General features: G+C 34.9%; 1 protein-coding gene across 1 annotated transcript in view; it reads left to right on the top strand.

The window, feature by feature from the left end:
* Positions 1–20,863, top strand: part of CSMD1 (CUB and Sushi multiple domains 1) — a 948,047-nt gene that overhangs the window by 715,671 nt on the left and 211,513 nt on the right. The window contains exons 13-17 of the mRNA XM_054383599.1: positions 6,319–6,501; positions 7,674–8,000; positions 10,363–10,557; positions 14,437–14,575; positions 20,288–20,475. Of these exons, the coding sequence (XP_054239574.1) occupies positions 6,319–6,501; positions 7,674–8,000; positions 10,363–10,557; positions 14,437–14,575; positions 20,288–20,475 (1,032 nt within the window). The remainder of the gene's footprint in view (positions 1–6,318; positions 6,502–7,673; positions 8,001–10,362; positions 10,558–14,436; positions 14,576–20,287; positions 20,476–20,863) is intronic.

The raw sequence follows: 20,863 nt of genomic DNA, 5'->3' as shown, positions 1-20,863 counted from the left end.
TTCTGTGTTCTGTAATGGAATATATAAATACACATTAAATATTAAAGAACGTATTTGTTGAAAAGGTTTTTTTTTCTTCTTGAACTATTTTGTTAAAGGATTTTTATATTATGCTGTAAGATACAATATGATACAATAAGATATGTTGTTACCAACAAGTCATCCATATGCTATGATAGTGAACAATTAGCTTAAATGGACTTCCTATAATAATTTCTTGATGTTGGTTTTCCATCTATCTGATTCTAAGGTCATGTTTGTTTTTTGAATATTGATACAGAATGCAATAAGGCATAAGCAACAAAAAATAATCTACTAGATATGATCTGTGGCCTTTTTGAAAACAGCAAGGACAAAACATTTTAGAGAAGTAGAATCTCTCAGAATGCTGTTGGGAGCTATATGATCTGTGAAGGAGGCCTTCTCTTTTTATAGTTGGAGACTGCTAATAAATTGTACTGTAAAAGTTCTTTGAAGAAATTTACTGGGATAATGATAAAACTGTGATCATCTATAAAATTATCATGTAAGGCCACCCTGGTTTTAGCTTTAGGCCAACCTCATTTTAGCTTTAATAGCCACTTTTACAGTTCAGTTATGCTATCTGAAATATTTTTTTCTATTAGTGTTGATTTATCATTTTCACTTTCAGTAGTTGTTCCCGTGTTCCTTTGCAGGAATTATACGTATAATATAATTATTTTATTTATGTCCTCTTCTGCAGTACTGAGCACATCTCTCTAACCCTTCTTTTTCTTCAAGGGTTTCTCTTTGTATAAAAGTTTCTCCATTGGTATTTTTGAATCAGATTCCACTGTGTCAGATATTCTGACTGTTAACACAGGGAAGTATGAGGAATAAGAGGAAATAAACTAAATGATCCTTGTATTTAAAGCATGTTTTTCTATGGAGTTTAGATGCTAAACTGAAATGGTCTTATCTGACACTGAAATAAACTTCCAAACTATTTTTCTAAATGTGTATCTTTGTCATCTTTCATTTTCCCTTAACATGTGTTGACTATAGTTAAGATGACAATTATGAAATATCACATTCATGTTTTTAAGTTTTAGAAGTATTTGTTCCAACTTTCTGATAGAAGAAAGGACTAGGGTCAAAAGAAGTCCAGTGTTGAATGAGTACAGAGACTAATCCAAAATTAACAGAATTTTATTGCCATACTTCAAGTAGGTTATCATATCTTTTATTTTCATGTTTATCATTTCAAGGACCTTTCCTTGTGGATGACTTTAAACTGCCAGATATCTGCTGGGAACTTAACACAGCAGAGAGAAGGCAGTCCAGAAGGTTCCTAGAGTGTGTGGAGGACAGCTTTTTGACACAGCTGTTATGTGAGCCTATCAGGGGTGAGGCCCTGCTTGACCTGATGTTCTCAAATAGAGAAGGGCCAGTGGGAGATGTGATGGTAGGAGGCTGTCTAGGATGCAGCAACCCTGAAATAGTGGAGTTTTCAATATGCAGGGAAACAAAACAACAAAACCCTTACTTTGGACTTCTGGAGGGCAGACTTCTGCTTATTTAAGCAACTAACCTGGAGAGTACCTTGGGAAGCAGCCCTTAAGAACAAAGGGGTCCAGGGTGGTTGGACCTACTTCAAACAGGAGCTCTTGAAGGCACAGGAACAGGCTGTGCCCATGTGCCAAAAGAGGAGCCAGTGGGGAAGGTGACCAGCCTAGATGGGCAAGCATCTTTTGAAGGAATTAAGGGGGAAAAAGAGAGTATGTCACCTTTGGAAAGCAGGGGAGGTAACTCCAGATACATTTAAGGATGTTGTTAGATCGTGCAGAAGAAAAATTAGAGAGACAAAAGCCCAGTTAGAACTTAAACTGGCCACTTCTATGAAAGACAATGAAACACATTTTTATAAATATATTAACGGTAAAAAGAGGGGCAAGAAGAACCTCCATTCTTTATTGGACTTGGAGGGGAATATTGTAACTAAAGATGAGGAAAAGGCAAAGGTACTAAATACCTTCTTTGCCTCAATTTTCAACAGTACGACAGGAAGGCTTCAGGATAACTCGTCACCTGAACCAGTTGATGGGGTCAGGGAGCAGTATAGTCCCCCTGAAATCCATAAGGAAGCAGGTAGAGACTTGCTGAGCCACTTGGATCCTCACAAGTCCATGGAACTGGATGGGATCCATCCAAGGGTACTGAGAGAGCTGGCAGATGAGCTTGCCAAGCCACTGTCCAGCGTTTACCACCAGTCCTGGCTCACCAGAGAGGTCCCAGATGACTGGAAGCTGGCCAGTGTGATGCCCATCCACAAGAAGGGCCAGATGGAGGAGCCAGGGAATTACAGGCCTGACAGCCTGACCTCAGTGCCAGGCCAGATTACGGAGCAGATCATCTTGAGGGCAATCACAGTGCACCTGCAGGGTGGCCAAGGGATCAGGCCCAGCCAGCACAGATTTAGGAGGGGCAGGTCCTGCCTGACCAACCTGATCTCCTTCTATCACCAGGTGACTGCCTGGTGGATGTGGGAAAGGCTGTGGATGTAGTCTACCTGGACTTCAGCAAGGCCTTTGACACCATCCCCCACAGCAAACTCCTGGCCAAGCTGTCAGCCTGTGGCTTGGACAGGAGCACTCTGTGCTGGGTTAGGAACTGGCTGAAGGGCCGAGCCCAGAGAGTGGTGATGAATGGTGACACTGCCAGCTAGCAGCCAGGCACTAGTGGTGTCCCCCAGGGATCAGTGTTGGGCCCAATCCTGTTCAATATCTTTATTGATAATCTGGATGAGGAGCTAGAGTCCACCATTAGTAAGTTTGCAGATGACACCAAGTTGGGAGCAGGTGTTGATCTGTTAGAGGGTAGGAAGGCTCTCTGCAGAGGGACCTTGACAGGCTGGATAGATGGGCGGAGTCCACATGAAGCAGAATAATGGGTGCATGAGTTGAAGTAGTAGGTACAGTGAGCACAGTGCACCTGAACTGAATTTAGACATTTAAAAAAAATGTTCTCTGATCAAATAACTGGAAGTCAGAAAGATATCAGAAGAAATAATTGGGGAAAAAAAAAGTGTTACATCTCAGAGGACAGAAAAGTGTTGGAAATTACTACATGCCTGTACTGCTCTGGATCTAGTTATAAATAAATAGTATTTATTATGTATGAATACAAACCCCTGAATTTGGCCTTCTCTGTCTTCCATAAATTTTAATCTGTCATTAATATGTGATGGAAATCTAGCTTTTTACTAAAATGAGAAATGTACAGGTAGACTCGCATTTGACTCAGTATGCTTTGGTCTGTCATTCCTTCATGATTTCCTAAGTACAAGGAGGGTGAATATTTAATCTTGTGTTCTGCTGCTGGTGGAATATTTACATGGATTTATATTTTACAATATTTTAATTAAAAAAATTAGAAAAACAGACATTATAATTAAGAGTATTACTAAAAGTTTATATCTTTATGGGGAAGGGAAGTTTTGTAATCTTAGCCACTACAAACCTTCAATCAGACAATCTAGGGAATTTCGGTCAGCTAAGACACAGCTCCTTGAGGGTCTGGTATTTTTCAAATATTTTTAAAGGGAACTGTGTAAAGCATGCAATAAGTAATTGTAACATAAGAGCAAAGCCAGTGTTGAACTGAAAAAGTGTATGGAAAGTTTTTACAGTATCAAAGCTGGATGTTCTTTATAATTTTGTGGTACAGAATTGTGGTATTGATTGTACCATCATCTGTAATGTAATATGAATAAGAATTATATACATATTATAGTAAAATTTCATACTAGGAAATTTATGTCAAACTTAAAAGATAGAAGTGAATGCTATCCACTGAAATTAAACGGATGCTGTCTACCTGAATGGTGTATTTTTGACTTGGGTATGTTTTCTTTTAGGAATATAGTCATCAGGGTTCATAGATTTAGAGATGGATAGAATTTTTCAAGTTTTTTACTGTCAAAATGCAAATTGCAAAATGCAAAGGATAAAGATATTTTCAAAAATGTTTTTCTGAATTAGTTTCTATATTTTCAACTGCTTGTTTGTGCTTACAAATCAGATATTTAAAAACCCAAATTATATCTCCACTCCAAGTAAAACTGGGCATTCTTGGATGAAGTTTTATATTAAGAAGTACTAAATACTCCCTTAGTCTCCAAAGTTTATCCTGCATTCTTCTCTTCTTCAGTAAACACTTGATTCTGACTAACTCATACTATACTAGTTTCCTACAAAAAGGAATCTTCAACCTGTCAGAAAGCTCATGGTAATTCATGGTAATTTCTTTTAAAAGTTATGGTTCACTTATCTGTACCCCTCTCCTAAGGCTTGATGTATCACCTGAAAGTTAAAAAGCATCCTGATCTATCTTCTACTTCAGTAAATTCATTAATTAAAGGTATTTTGATACTTGCTCTGTAAACCATGAAAATACCTGTTGTTTTCTTTTAAGGGATAAATCTTCATCAATACCTTTACAAAACCTTTCAGACAGTTTGTCTCTTGATACTCCTGCCTGAGGCAGTGTTGCCCTGATCTTTGAGACACAAGAGGTTCCTGGAAAAAAATATTTATGATCAGTCTCACATTCTGGGTTAGATATTGCTCTATTATCAGTGGAGGACATGAACTTTTTAAAATGTGGGTTCTGGTTTTCTGTAGATCTCCACATTTCTGTGTAGGATGTGGAGCTGTGGACAGCTGGGAACACAAATGTTTCTAGCGCTCTACTGTAGCAGTAGGAATCAGAGTCAGTAGAAACAAGCAGGTGAAACTGCATTAAACTATTTGTAAATAGTATGATTTTTGAATCTTTGTTATAAATATTTATTATGTTGCTCTACTGGTGTTCTGTTATATCTGTGTACTGGACATTTTGGTAGATATTTTTTAAGTCGCTTAATACATGCTAGCTTTCTGATGTTACACCTTACGTTTCTGGAATAGTTATACCTTATTTTATTTTTAGATTGCCAAAAAAATTAATACCTCTTTTTATCTTGATGAATAACTTTTTCTGTTATGAAATATGGCATACCTTTCTGTTTTCAACTGCTTTAATGATGTAAGCATAGTCTATTGACTTCACATATAATAATGCCAACCTGCATTTTACCACTTCTGTGGGAGATACTGTGTAAAGACATACTCTACTGGCAGGATATAGGATTAGTAGCTTTAACGATATTTGATAGCAGACATTTTTAACAATGTTAAGTTCTATTAATATTTAGTACTAATTTAGTATTTGTATACTATTAGTATAATAGTATTAATTAGTATAATTCATATTAGTATACTATTTCATATTAATATTGAGTATATTTAGTAAGTTGAACTTTCTTGTTATCTTGAATGTTTCCAACTTCATACTTTGGAATGAACTGGGAAACATTTAAATAAACATAGTTTAATTCACTGATTTAATTTGAATGAGCATCACATCTTTTTACTGTAGATGTAGCAACACATTTCATAGAACCAGAAATGCTTTGTCGTATCTGAAATGGAAATTAATAAAAAAAACCTGCTTTAATTTTAATGACAAAGAAATGGAGCCTTAATTTTTCATGGGCAACCATGTGCTGAGTAATTTGTAAGACGATTCAGAATTTCTATCCCAGGCAATTAATATTGACATTTCCTCTCCTTCTCCTCTCTTCTTATTGTAATAAATAAGTGTTGTAAGTATTCTATATTCACATCTTGTATATGTAGATTCATTATCTGCAAAATAAATAATTTAAATGGTGGATCTAAGTAGTATAAGCTGAAATATTAATCTCTTTTCAATGTGTCTGAATGCAGCTATGAAAAACATGACTAATTTGAAGTATGAGATTAAGAAATGCTTCCTCAGGTTGTTTTTATTACCTTTTAGTGCTTAAAATTAAAATCACTGACACTGTCAGTAAATGATATATTTTTAATCATATTGCTAATAGCCTCATAAATGGAATTGCAGATGTGAGAGTGTGATTCTTTATTACTAGTGCTTCATTACTAGAAATACGTTTTACACTGAGTGTCTCACCATGCTAATGGATAATGGAGACTGTCTTTATAAATTTACCTTCAAATATGTTGCAATTCAATGCAGTCATGTATTTAAGCATGAGTATTTTGTTATCTTCAGTAATGCAAGTATGGAAACTATTAGCTTATGAAATTATTTTAGATCCTTAGGTGGTTTTACAGCATCTACCTCTAGTTCACATTCAACTATAAATATAGTTTAGGGCACAATGCCAAGTAGTTTGAAAGCACGTTTGATACTGACATATAAATTGCTTAAATATGTATTTCCTTTATTGTGTTCGAATTTTTTGATATTCAGAAATTGAGAAAGGAGGTTGTGGAGACCCTGGAATTCCATCATATGGAAAAAGGACTGGCAACAGTTTTCTGCATGGAGACACACTTACCTTTGAATGTCAAGCTGCTTTTGAACTGGTGGGAGAGAGAACAATTACATGTCAACAAAACAACCAGTGGTCTGGCAACAAACCCAGCTGTGTTTGTAAGAAAAATATATATATATAGATGTATAATATATATGTTTCCCCCCCTGAACTTTTTTTCTGACCTTAGCCTCTTGCTTTTCTTAGCATTTATGACTAGCCAACAGGAAAATGTTTCAAAAGACCTTTTCAGTCACCTGAGTATTTTACTTAGTTTGATAGTAGTTCAGTTATGGGGAATTGTCATTTAGACTGTTTTAGAATGTTCTTTTCCCTCTTTTTATATTTAATTGAACCCTTTAACACTATTAAAGTAAATGTGTGTAGAATTAGACTCTAAATGAGCAACTTCTAATAGCATATAGGTGTTCAATAGGACTCTGTGGCACATATATGTGAATTGTGGAAGTTCAAAACTAGTTACAGATCTGCGTGAGAAAAGATTGGGGTATTTTTGTGTCATCCTAATAAAACATGAAAATGCATATAAGGAATGTAATCATATCGAATGTGAAAAATGGGTAGGTAATGTGAATTTTGTTTTAAAAGATAAAATGTGTTTGTAAGTAAGGTTACAGATGGATCATTGTTGTTCTTCTGTAGAAAATCTTCCTAGTATATAAGTATATTAGGCACTTCACTTCTCCAGACCACATTGTCTTTTCCTATAAAATATCTTCAAGTTCAGTGTTGTATTTTCAAAACAGCCATAGTGAAATGTCCAGTTCTACTTGGGCATTTGTATTTTGCAGCAGTGTTGGTACAGGACTTACCAAAGTGAGAAAACTTGCTCTTAAAAGTTCTTGATTGACACATCTAAATTTCTACTCTTTTTTGCATCAGCATGAACTTTGTGTAATACAGACAAAATTTGCCCTTGGGCTTGATTATTTGGATTGCTAAATACATTTTCATGTATTTCTTCAGAAAAAAAAAAAAAGCGTTTAAATTTGGAGGTTGCATTTTCATTTTACACAAAACTGCCAATTTTACCAACTTCTGAGGAATCAAGCAATACTTCAACTCTTTTGACATTCTCTGTATACTTCTAAATAATATCCTGCAGGCTGTCATGCAATCACTTAACCTCACTGGAGGAAATAAAAACATGCATGTGTAGTTTTGACACCCAGGCTTCAAAAGCATCCTTTTCCAAAAGAATAAAAAATATAGACAAGAATTTATAATGTTTATGGATAATGTTTTGAGAATCTATTTTTGTTTTCTTTAGTCTCCTGTTTCTTCAACTTCACCACACCCTCTGGAATTATTCTTTCTCCAAATTATCCTGAGGAGTATGGGAACAATATGAACTGTGTTTGGTTAATTATCTCAGAGCCTGGAAGCAGAATTCACCTGATTTTCAATGACTTTGATGTAGAACCTCAATTTGACTACCTTACAGTAAAAGATGATGGCATTTCAGATTTACCACCTCTTGGCACGTTCTCTGGCAATGAGGTCCCTTCTCAGTTGGCAAGCAGTGGGCACATAGTAAGACTTGAATTTCAGTCAGATCATTCTACCACTGGAAGAGGATTTAATATCACTTACACAAGTAAGAACTTCTACTTTTTCTTTTTTATTTTTCCCCTAGTCCTAAAATCAAGGTATCTTTCTTCATAATAATGAAAAAGAGAACAGAAGGAAATGGTAATGCTTGTATAATTGTGCTGGTTTCAGCCATCCTCCCGATAGTCGTTGTCTTATCTGAATCTTTTTTCATTTATTTATTTTAATTGTTGTAATGCTGAGGAATTCCCTTCATTATTTATGGGCCTTTATGTCTAACATTATGTAAATGCAGAGCATGTAACTGAAGCCTAGATTATTCAGATCAAAGCATCCACTGTAAATGATTTAATATACTTTCCAGTATAACCGGCAGGAATACGTTCACAGAGGTGTAAAGCTTAAATACAAAACATGGATTTAATCTGAAATTCATAGAAGTATAGAAAGCAACTTGAATATCATTACAAATAAATAGCTCTGGGAACTTACTTTGCTTTTGCATTTTATGGCCCATTTAGATGGTTTGTTATCTAAGAGTACAGGCCCTTAAGAATCTAGACCTGGTTTGTGGGATACACATAATAGTTATCCTCTGTTTTGTCAAAGAATGTAACAGATCTCCTGTCCTCTTCTTTAAAAATTTTGAAGATGTAGTATTTTTGACGATACAAAGCTCAAATGCACAAAGTTTAATTGCAACTCATGAGCAAGTTAAAAAATTGTTAGATGTGGACTGAGTGGTCACACATATAGAAAGTTACTGAAAGTATAAATCATTTCAATTTGGGAAACCAGGCTAAAAAAATATCTGCCTACATATAGGCAACTATAGGGTTGTTTTGGTTTGTTTTTTGGTTAGTATGAAAGGAAATTACTTACTAGACTTTTCAGTTGAGAGTACTAACATCATCTTCATGTAGAAAATATGACATTTGCCTTAGACTGCTAACTCTCCTAGAACTTTTATTAGTCGTTGAAATAAATTACTTATATGGTGATTATCTTCTTAGCAGAAGAAATTATCTTCTAAGGTTATGGAAGAAGTTAACTGACATTGAATTTTTTCTTTATCACATCTTGGGCTGTTCCTATCTATGTCAATTAAGATAACCAATAAACAGTATTGTTCAGGCCCAAGATGTTTCCTTGCTTTAGTTAGAAAGAAGCCCCACATAAAACTGGGATTCATGGACTGAAAGCTTTTTTAAGTTTTAATTGTCTAAAATTTTCCTTTGCTTTCAGAGAAATTGCTGTCTTTTGAAAACTGACAGGAAAAGAAAAGAGGTTTTTTTTCTTAGCTAAGACTGTAGAGATTAAAAGCTTCACCAGAAAATGTGAGGCCTGAATCCTCAGCCTACTTCTGTCTGAGATTATTCAGATCCCTTTTTCCTCATGTATTCTACCAAAGTAAAGGCAGACTGTGATAAAGACAATCTTTACTATTTCAAGGTGGATAATTGTGCAGTCAGATATATAATACTCATGGATCAAATTCACTGAGAGTCCTGATCATACAGGTATTATGTAAAAGAACTTTCCACACCACTTTTCTTACTAGGGTAGGTGTTACCACTGAACTTAATGCATGCCTTATGTTCTAGAATTATTGAAAATAACATCTGTCTACATAGTGGGAAACTGAAATGATAAGTGGGAGTGTTGATTTATGCATCCTTCATGTTTGTGGGAATTAGTTTAAGTTCAAAGTGATAGTACTTCTGAACCTTGTGTGTGTTGTAGGGGAAAAGGACTTCCACTCACGTTTTATATCAAGTAAAGATCAAAGTGATTTATTGATTTACTAATGAAACGTAACTGACAATCAGTGAACTGCAGGTTCAGGACCAGTTCCAGCAGTTCAACAGATATACCACAATGTTAGACATAAAATTTTAGACAATTTTGAGTTGAAAGAGACCCATAAAGATTATCAAGTTGAACTCGCTGGTCCTTGCAGGACTGCCTAAAACAAAACCATATGACTAAGAGCAACTTCCAGATGTTCCTTTAACCATGACAGGCTTGGTGTCATGACCATGACGTACCTCCTTGTGCTGCCTGGTTTATGCTGAAATCACAGAACCATTTATGTTTGGAAAGGATTAAGATAATTTTTTACAGAGGGAAATGTAAGCAAAATATTCTTATGTATCTAACCCACATATATCTGAAATGCTTCAGAATTTGACCTATGTCATATCTGTGTGAATGTAATTGACATTAGTACTGACTTTTTTTTATTGATAATTTTTCTATAGTTTCAATTATATTGTAATCTTGTTACTATCAAAGGTTATTCCTCCCTCCAAGAAAACTAGAGAAATTATTTAAAAGGGTGGGTGGTGTTGTTATTATTGCTCTTGTTGTTGTTGCTGTTATTATTGGTTTTCTTATATTTTTATCAGCCTTTGGTCAGAACGAGTGCCATGATCCAGGCATTCCTATAAATGGAAGGCGTTTTGGAGACAGATTCCTTCTGGGAAGTTCTGTTTCCTTTCACTGTGATGATGGCTTCGTGAAGACACAAGGCTCTGAATCCATAACATGCATTATGCAAGATGGAAATGTAGTATGGAGCTCCACTGTCCCACGTTGTGAAGGTAAATGCATAATCTTTACTTTGCACCTACAGTTTGAATAATGAAACTATTAAAATTTAGCTTACTTTTTACATTTCACACATAAATAAGACTGCTTTAGCTGAAGTTATTAATTTGTCTTATTTTAACACTTTTCCATTCAAATGAGAAAGCAATAACAGGAATAAGATAGCTTGCTTTTATATTCTTAGAATAAATTAGCATTCTAAAAATCTGGTTGCTATTCTTTTCAACTTCTGATTGTCACCATCATTACTGGGTTATGAGTTATAGCTGCTATAACAGTTTTGGCTGTAACATAGTGAAGAATATAATTACCACATATCAAAGTGAAGTAAAGTTTCATTTAAAAGTCCTTTTAATAAATGTGCACTATAAATTTTCTCAGAATGAATGTATACCTGAAATTCTGTATGTATCATGATAACCTGAGAACTATCATGAAAATCAGAGATGTATTTAATATTCATTTTATTCCATCAAAATTTTCAAATTTGTTTGCTTGCTCTTGCTTAGGTGAATAAAGATGAGCTATACCTAGGATTAAATGTCTGTAGTATGAAGTACAGTAAAGATGGATGCAGGTGGATGGCCAGCTGAACATGAGCCATTGGCATGCCCAGGTGGCCAAGAAGGCCAACAGCATCATGGCCTGTATCAAAACCAGTGTGTCCAGGAGGAGTAGGGAAGTGATTTTGTCCCTGCACTTCTTGTCCTGATTAAGCCATGTAATGGGTTATGCATTGGAGCAAGTTATTTTTTTATGCCTAGGGCAAAACCAGACTACTCCAAAGCAGACAGTAGGGTGAAGTTCTTCATCAGAAGATGTTGTTGTTGTTGCTTTTTCTGTATTTGTGTAATTTTATTTCAATAAACATGTAGACATAGGCTCCAGCGTGGGCATTTTGAGGAACAAAAAGTTAGAGAAAACACAGAAATGCCTCTTTAAGAAAATACAGAAGTACAGCTCAGTTATCTTTTCATTTGACCTTGCAGGATGTTTACCTAGTTTTTAATCAGGAAAAAAATCCCAAAGTATTAAACTATTTTTTTTTTCAATTTAGCTTGTTTGTTTTGATGTAGAAGCTAGTAGAGTTCTTCTAAGTTACATTCAGGATGTGTTCTTTTCTGATGCACATTCTCTTTCAAGCTGATAATAAATGAATTTCTCGGAGGAAGGATTACAATACGGACCAAGCATCACTGCTAGTTAGTTTAGAGATAATTTAGTTTGCTTCTAGTTGTCTGAGATTTCTGAGCAGTTTTTGGTTTTGTCGTTGTTGTTGCTTTGCTTGGTGTTTTTCTATGCTTAGCAGTCTCTAGAGACAACATCTGAAATATGTTAACTAAGTGAATTTTTATAATCAGGTGAGGATCAACCATCTTCTGATTGTTCTTGATCTTAATATGAAAACATTTAATTTAAAACCCACTATGGAATACATTTCATTCACTATTAACTATACACATGTGATGTAAATACCATTTTTCAGGACAGCCATTATGCCCCAGAGGAAATTCAGTGTGTATGCCTTCTGTTTTGTAGGTAGCTTCCCCCACATACACTTTTTTAAATCCAGAAAAACTTCCAAGTCCAAGTCATAAATAAAATCAAATAACCTGAGTTTTCTTGTTGTGTTTTTTGTTTGTCTTTCTTGCTGTTGTTGGTCGCTTTGCTTTTTTTGTTGTTCTCTTTGGGGTTTCTCTTTTAGTGTTTCTATGATTTTTTTTTTTGTTAAAATCATTGAGTCAAAACTAGGAATATTAATTTATTACTCATAAATTCATGTTACTATTCATTTCCATATGGCATAATAGTTTTGCTTATCACTACTTAGAAGAAAAGTGACAAGATTTCCTGTACTGCAATATGGTATTTGGTGATAACGAAACTACTGACTACTTGAGGATAATACAAGTGATACTAAGATAAATTTATCTGACCTTGAAAACATTCCTGGTTTAGATTGCTCCATAGTCTTGAGTAAAAAGTAACATCTCAAATCCCTCTTCTCTGATGGCTTAATTTTGTAAGGGTCTTGTGTTTCCCAAAATTCATTCAGTCATTTCTGCTTTTGTTTAATCCTATACCAAAGTCCTCTCATCCTGCTCTGTAAAAAGCTTCCTTTCTAGCCCCATTACTTTCCTAGCCCTGTTGCAACAATTTAATTTTTTCCCCTGTTATGGAGAAGGATCAAGTTAGAGAACATTTCAATGAATTTGACATACAGGAATGGGCCTGATGGATCGCACCCAAGATTTCTGAGAAAGTCAGCCAATCGAATTTCAAGACCACTCTCAGTCACCTTGGAAAGGTCATTTATCCCAGGAAGGTTCCTGAGAAATGGAATAAAGCAAATTCCTATCTTTAAGAAATGAAAAAAGGACAGTATCAGGAACTACAGATCTCAACTCTATCACTGGGAAAGCTGATGCAGCAATATTCCTGGAAAACATTTCCAAACAATGAATAACAAAATAGTTATTTGGAGTGGTGAGCATGGATTTACGAAGGGGAAATCCTGACTGACTAACCTGATAGACTTCTGCAAGGACATGACTGGCCTGATGAATGAGGGAGGGTAATGGCTATTTCTCAGTTTTAGTAACATGCTTGACATTAATATATTCTCATAGAGAAACTGATGAAGGGCTAAGGAGATGAGCAGTGAGTAGGACTGACAACTGACTTAACTGTTGGGCTCATAGGGTTGTGGTCAATGGCACAAAGTCCAGCAGGAGCCTAGTCCACAGTGCTGTAACCCAGGGATCAATACTGGGACTAATACTGTCTAAAATCTATGATAATAATCTGAATTCTGGGACAGAATGCACTTTGAGCAAGATTGAAGATGATGTCAAACGGGGATGAGTGCCTGATACAATGGTGTGCTTGTATTGCTGTTCAGAGACCTTTGACAGGCTGGAAAGGAGAGGAAATGACAGGTGCTTCACTTCTGTTCAGCACTGTTGAGGCTACATTGAGAGTGCTATGTGCAGATCCCCAGTACAAAAGAGACATGGACATACTGCAGTGAATCCAGTGATGGGACATAAAGATGACTAAGGACTTGGAGCATCTGTCATACAAGCGTTTGAGAGAACTAGGGTTGTCTAGATGGGAGAAGAAGGGATCTTATCAATGTGTATAAATATTTGATGAAATGGTGTAAAGAAGATGGTGCCAGACTCTTCTCAGTGGTGTCCAGTGACAGGACAAGAGCCAATAGACGCAAACTGAAATACAAGAAATTCTGTACAGCTTAAGAAAAAAACTTACACTCTGAGAGTGATGAAACACTGGAACAGATTGCCCAGAGAAGCTGCAGCATGTTGACCTTCGATGGGATGGCATGATCCTGACTGGATATGGTTCTGTGCAGTCTGCTGAAATGAGCAGAGGATAGAATAGATGATTTCCGGAGGTCCCTTCCAACTTCAGCCATTCTAACATTCAGTGAAATATTTCCAACAATCTGTTCCACCGAGCCAAATGATTACTCAAAAAGATCTTAGAAGGCATAGTACAAAAAACAAACAAACAAAAAACAACAACCCAAAATTATTAGAAACCACTTGATATTTCCATATCAATATGGGGTAGCACTGGAACTAAAAATGTATGATACATTATTTTTTCATTATATAATTACTTTTTAAAGGAAAAAAGCTGGATGGAATCAAATGCTATGCTCTGTGTTTTTTGTACGGAATAACAAGCTATGATAAGATGCACTGCAGAACTCACTCTGAAGACAACTAAGTACTCATAACATCGGATATATTTTTTATGCTTTTATATGTATATTTGTTCTTAGAATATGTAACTGTGTATTAGAAATACTGTGTGATACAAGTATATATGCTTTTTTCTTTCAGCACCGTGTGGTGGACATTTGACAGCATCGAGTGGTGTTATCTTACCACCGGGGTGGCCAGGATATTATAAGGACTCACTTAACTGTGAATGGGTGATTGAAGCAAGACCGGGACATTCCGTTAAGATTACTTTTGACAGGTGAGAATCATAAAATCAAATGACTAATGAGTAGACACAAATATTTGGTTTTATGTTGAAGAAAAAAAAATATTCCTTAAAAACTCAAACCAGAAAAAGAAATTACAATGCATCAGTTGCAGTACTATTCCTCAATCAGAAAATTAAAGTTTTAAACTGCATTTACATTGTCTTTATTATTTTTAAACAATTTGCTTCAGATATCTTCCTTCTAGCACACGGATAGGGATATCTTTTGGACTTCTGACTACTTTTGTTCAGATATAACTATATATTGTCTCTGGTAATGACCAGGTCATGCTGAAAATGAGAATAATTTTCCTGGGGGGGAGAGGGGGGGGAAGTATTAATATTGTTTGTTGAGTACATTTTTTGTTGTGTTTGTTTTGTTGTGCTGTTTTTTGCACCTCTGTTATTCTGATAGAACGTATATTACATAGCTAAATGTGTCCATAATATGTCGAGTGAGCAATTGGCTGATGGGTCAGGCTCAAAGAAATAGAGTAAATATGGCTATATGAGGCTGGTGGCCTGGATTCTTTAATGGTACCAGAAAACATAGAAATATATTAGGCATAGTTTACCTGAGTTTTGAAATGGCAAGTTTTGTATTTTTCACCTCACCTTGCAAAGGGCTATTAAAATGCTAAGCATCATTTTAATGCAAGGAAGGACACTGCATGAATAAAAACTTCATTAAGAGAATAAAACTCTCTCAGTAGAAATTTGGGTGCTCTGCAGAGATCTGTGTTATATTCAAAATGGTTCAGCATTTTCAAAAATCATCTTGAGGAGAAAATTAGACTGATAATACTAAGTTATGAAGATATTAAAAAGAGGGATGGCTGAAGAATTTCTGAAGATTCTTACAAGAAATGATGTCTGGGTAACAAAATTTCAAGTAGATTAAGTAAATGAATAGTGAATCACAGAATCATAGAATGTCTTGATTTCGAGGTGACCTTAAAGATCACCTAATTCTGACCCATTTGCCATGGGCAGGAACACCTCTTACTAGACTAAGTTGTTCGAGCCTTATCCAGCCTGATTTTAAACATTTAGAGGGATGAGGCATCCACAACTTCACTGGGCAGTTGTTTCACCGCCCTTGCCATAGCAAACCTCTCCTAATGTCCAATATAAATCTACCCTGCTCTAGTTTAAAACCGTTGCCCCTTGTCCTATCACTACATGCCTTTATAAAAAGCCCTCTCCAGCTTTCACGTAAGAAAGAGAATTCCACCTTGATACATAAAATTATGTAGTTTGAACTGGTCACTGAGCTGCTAAAACTCTGGTAACTCTTCCTCAAGAAATATGAATGAAAAGTAACCCATGCATAGAAGAATTTTTGTGAACATGGTAAGAGGCATGAAATACAATGTAAGGGAGAAGATTAAAATAGCTTGTATATGTAGTTTACAATATCCTTTTGCCAGTCCTGTTTTGTTTTCTTATTGTATCATTAAGGTCGGGGCCAAAGAGAAAACAGCCAATACCAGAGAATAATGAAAACTGTTTAAACAGCTTTCACAAAATTACCATGTTACTTCTTAAAACAACAAAAGGTTGTTTGTTTTCACTGCATTCAGCACAAGTTCCAGAATTTCAAATTGATGATTTTTTTTTTTACCTCTTCTCATTAAGGACATAACAAATTGATTATAAGCTTCTATTTATTTACCATCTTTTTAAAATTAATCATCAGAAGCCTGATGTTTGGGTTTGCCTTCCCAAATCAATGAAAGCAAACAGCCATATTGGCTGTAAACATTTTAATTTTATGAAAGAAGATGCATTGCCTGCGGTTGTAGATATTTTGATAACTATGATGTTAACAGTATGACCACTATATTTCTGAGGAAATTAACAGGAAACATACAGTTCTGTACCATGTTTCCAGTTTAAGAATTAAATGCACTGAATTTTAGGTAGATGCGTAAAACACGTTCCGTTAACAGAATTCTAGAGCTTTGTATACAAAATGCGCTGCAGTGAAATTAAATGAGAATTTTTAGTTTACCCTGATAAAAAAATTAGAATAATGATCACATATATATTTTAAAGTACAGCAGAAAGCCAGTTAATTAGCTCCAGCTTTTTCTCAACATTATTATTAGAAATATCCTGTCTCAATTCCTGGAATGTTTCAATTATGAAACAATATTATCATCAAGCATACTGATTTTGGTAGACAGAGAAGAAATGTTTCTTTGCTTGCTTTGGAGGTTTGTGTAGCTGTCCTGGGAAGTTTTGAAAATTTTGTAGCTTTACTATGTGACATTATAAATGTCATTAAAAGTGTTATGCTTTGGGAAGTTTATGATAGTATAATAATCTCTCTTTTGCAATAAAGATATTTTCTTTTGCCAATGTGAAGGCTTTGGTACCTGGATTAAAAATGGGATGGAAACCCTTTTTTTCTTTTTACATATAAGAAACTAACTCTGCTGTCTGATATAATATGAGAAAATTGCACCTCAGTAGGCAAAATCACTGTCAAATAAATAAAAGAGATCAATGAATTGATTTTGTCAACTGCCAAATACATTTTTTTGTCAAATATTTTGTCTAACTTGGGGAAAACAGAAACCTTTTATACTTTCCTATATGACTTGCCATCCCAAGTAGAGCTTCCAGAATGAAACTTTGTATGAGTGTGATAATCATAACGTAAATTACCTTACTCTTGTGACAATGAAGCTTTAATGTTTCTAGACAGTGCAGCTTGCCACACTGAAACTTTAGAAACTTGGAAATTTTCCAGTCATGCTTAGAAACTTTCCAGAAATAGCAGCAGATGACTGAGTAACCCCATGAACATTTTACATTAAGACATTTTACCTTTTGGATCATGACCAATGCATGGAAGGGTAACTAAAAGAAGTAAAATCTAATTGATTCTAGCCATAAGGAAAGGGACTAGAAGGATAGCTACTGACTGGAAGATTTTTTTTGGTACTTTGATGAAAATTAATTGGACATTATACAAACGAAACCTCTTTTCAAAATTCTCCTGGATATATATAAAGTATAGCATTATCAAAGTCCTTTTAAAATTCTCTGTGAAAATTTGGAGAACGTCCTACCTTTTACTAACAAAGTATACTAATAAACATTCAAATAAAATAAAACAAAATAAAATAAAATAACCAAAAAGTAACTGTTAATTAAGTACTTTCAGTAAGGATGAAGAACATCCAGTAATAAGTTAACTTGTTTGATCATTTCATTGACAGTCCAAAACTTGCAAAAAACCCATTCAACTTAAAAACCACCACCCTTACCCTGCTAAAACCTTGATATCCAGACAAGTGGACTAGAAATAAATTTCTGAGTTGGAGAACTTAAGAACCTACTTGAAACAAAGTTCATTGTAATGGGTACCAATTCCTGTAACAATTTTTACTCTTCAGCGAAAGTTTACAATCCACTGTTGTGTTACTGTCCTGCTACAAAAACTACAATTATTGGCTGAGAGTACTTTATTCCTAATTAGCACTCCCAGCAAACATAACTGTCAAAATAATCAAACAATTGAAGTTTTGATCTTGGATCCATTCATTACGAGTACAGATAAAGTATTTAAACCTGGCTAACAGTATCTGTCTGTTTTCCTCGTTCTGCCACAAGGTAAATCAATGTATAGCTTCTGAAATTATGAAAAGATACTGAAAACTGTCAAGTGTGTTAGTGATTGCTTTAGTGACTATTTTGGTATATTAACCAGAAGCAGAAAACCTTCCCAGGCAGAACAACTCACTTGTTTGTACAATTAAATTTTTGAAACAGTCTCTTACATACTACTTGAGCTTGCCAACTAGCATTCTCCCAAATAATTATCAGGCATGCCCAGAATTTAGAGTGAACCAGCAACCACTCATAGTAGGAAAGCTGAATAATATATCCATGTTAGACTTGCTGAAGGATGTATATTAGGACTATAGTCCATTCCATGCTAGCTGACTTCACTGACAGAAACTTATCCTGAATATGCTAAATGCTGCAAGCCCTGTATTCCACTGTCAGAGTGAATAAACAGCAGTAAAAGCCATCATATGGATTTGAAATAGCATATCCAACTAGAGTAGGTAAACTGGGCTGAATGCACTTATAAATCAAGAGAGTTTCCTGTCTGAAGAGGAAGGAACAACCTGATGGGACTAAATCAGTTTCTAAGCAGTCATTAGCTCTGTTTAAACAAACACTTTCCAGTTCCTGAATGTGCTGTTGTTTTCAGAGTCACGAGAGAAGAACCACAGAGACTACAAAATACTTGCTAAATTTGAACTTGTGTTACCCATACCGATGTGTCTGTGAAGATGATTTTCCATGACCAATGCCAACTGACCTGTAAAATATAATGGCCTGACTGGAGAACTAGATCATTCTGTCAAGTGAAAAGTTCATTCACAATTTAAAGGAATGCACCATGTATTTCCCCTTTCACCAATGTTTAATAATTTACATTTCTCTCTAATTACAAGAACACAATTTCTTATCTCCAGACTCACTACATGTGTCTCATATTGGCAAGGCAGCTTTAAGGCATTCACTTTGAAATAAGTGTTGTATTGTGTAGTGACACAGTTTGTAGCTCTCAGAAGTTGAACTAATAAGCCCTATGGGACAAGAAGATAAGCTCTTAGAACATAGGCATATTGGAAAGATTCATATCTTATGAAAATAAGAATATTGGGTTTGCAGGCAAGTATATTTAGACCAGTAAATATATCTGTGTGCACAAACTTTATTGACAGGAAAATTGATGTGTACATGATTTAGATTCTGCAGTTTGCAATAGTATCTGATGCAAATAAAACTGTCTTGGAAAGTATTTGATGTGAAAAATGCCAATCAAATTTTTATCTACAGAAAGAGCAGATTTGATCTGTTTGACTTAAGAACAACTAGTAGTGGGTGACTGCACATGTAGACATCCTCTATGAACACAAGAAAAGTGATGCAGTTTAGTGATTAAGACAGACATTGAATCTGTTGTTGGTTTTAAAGTTACATATTTTTGTAAACCATCTATCTTGCTAGCCTCCTCTTTTTCCATTTTTGTCTTTGTTATAATTTTTTTATTGACACACTGAGTTAAACTAAGGAATTCTCTTTGTTATATCTGTAACAAATTTTAAAATCAGGGCTTAATTTAAGTTTAACATTTTGGTACTGCTTTATTTCATAAGACAGAAATACTTACCTAAAAGTAAAGCAGTAAATTATGCTAGAAGAAACAAATTCAGATAAAAAAAATAAACAATTGAATATGTAAAACAGCTTTTGCCAAATAGCAAATAATGAAACGATTGACATTAAATAATAAAATAGTATTGAAGATGTTGCTAGGAAGTGCAATTATTGTTTAGCCTGAGGGCAAGAAATTTTTTGGATCTTCACAGTGCAGTTCTTTTTGAGACAGTTTGAAATTTTGTACCCAGATTCCCCACTAAATGTCTTTCTGAAGCCCAGTCATATGGTTGACATTGCATCCCTTATGAATTTTGTATGATACCAGACAGAACAATGCAAGGAAAAATATGTGTAAAACCATCCTTAGTTATCCAAAGTAATACACCAATTGATCTGTAGATATGCAATTTTTTAGATGTTTGTATACTTGATAAGTTAGAGTTATATTTCTAACAATTAAAGAAAGTAATGCTATCCCTCTATCTACTAGATGACTTGCATATTCCTTTTCAGATTTCAGACTGAAGTTAATTATGATACTTTGGAAGTCAGAGATGGACCAACCAACTCATCACCATTAATTGGAGAATATCATGGAACACAAGCACCCCAGTTCCTTATCAGTACTGGAAATTACATGTATCTGCTGTTCACTACAGACAATAGTCGTTCCAGCATTGGTTTCCTAATTCACTATGAGAGTAAGTCTGATATTTCTCTGGTAGATTTTTATTTAATTTTGGAAATAACATTCAATTTGAAAATGGTCAAATGAATGTGCACAAATAAACTTCAGTAATTATGTTTGCGTAAGAACAAATTATGTTTACTCTATGCTATACTGACAGATCATTCTGAAGCAATTCATTTTGGAATTTTTTTTTCTTCATGAGATCCTGTATGTTATTCAGAATACTCATCGATCTAGGTGTTTAACCAACTGGAAAATAATTTTAGAAACTTGCCTTATGGGTAAAGATATATTTTTTTTCTTTTTTGGTTTGTTTGCTTTCATTCGCCTTCACTCTCACTTTCTCTATTTTCTTTTTGTCTAGTTTTAATACGCTTTTGCAGTTCTGAGTAGAATTG

The sequence above is a fragment of the Indicator indicator genome, chromosome 9 (genome assembly GCF_027791375.1).
Source record: "Indicator indicator isolate 239-I01 chromosome 9, UM_Iind_1.1, whole genome shotgun sequence".
NCBI lineage: Eukaryota > Metazoa > Chordata > Aves > Piciformes > Indicatoridae > Indicator > Indicator indicator.
This window is presented reverse-complemented; position numbering and strand designations above follow the sequence as displayed.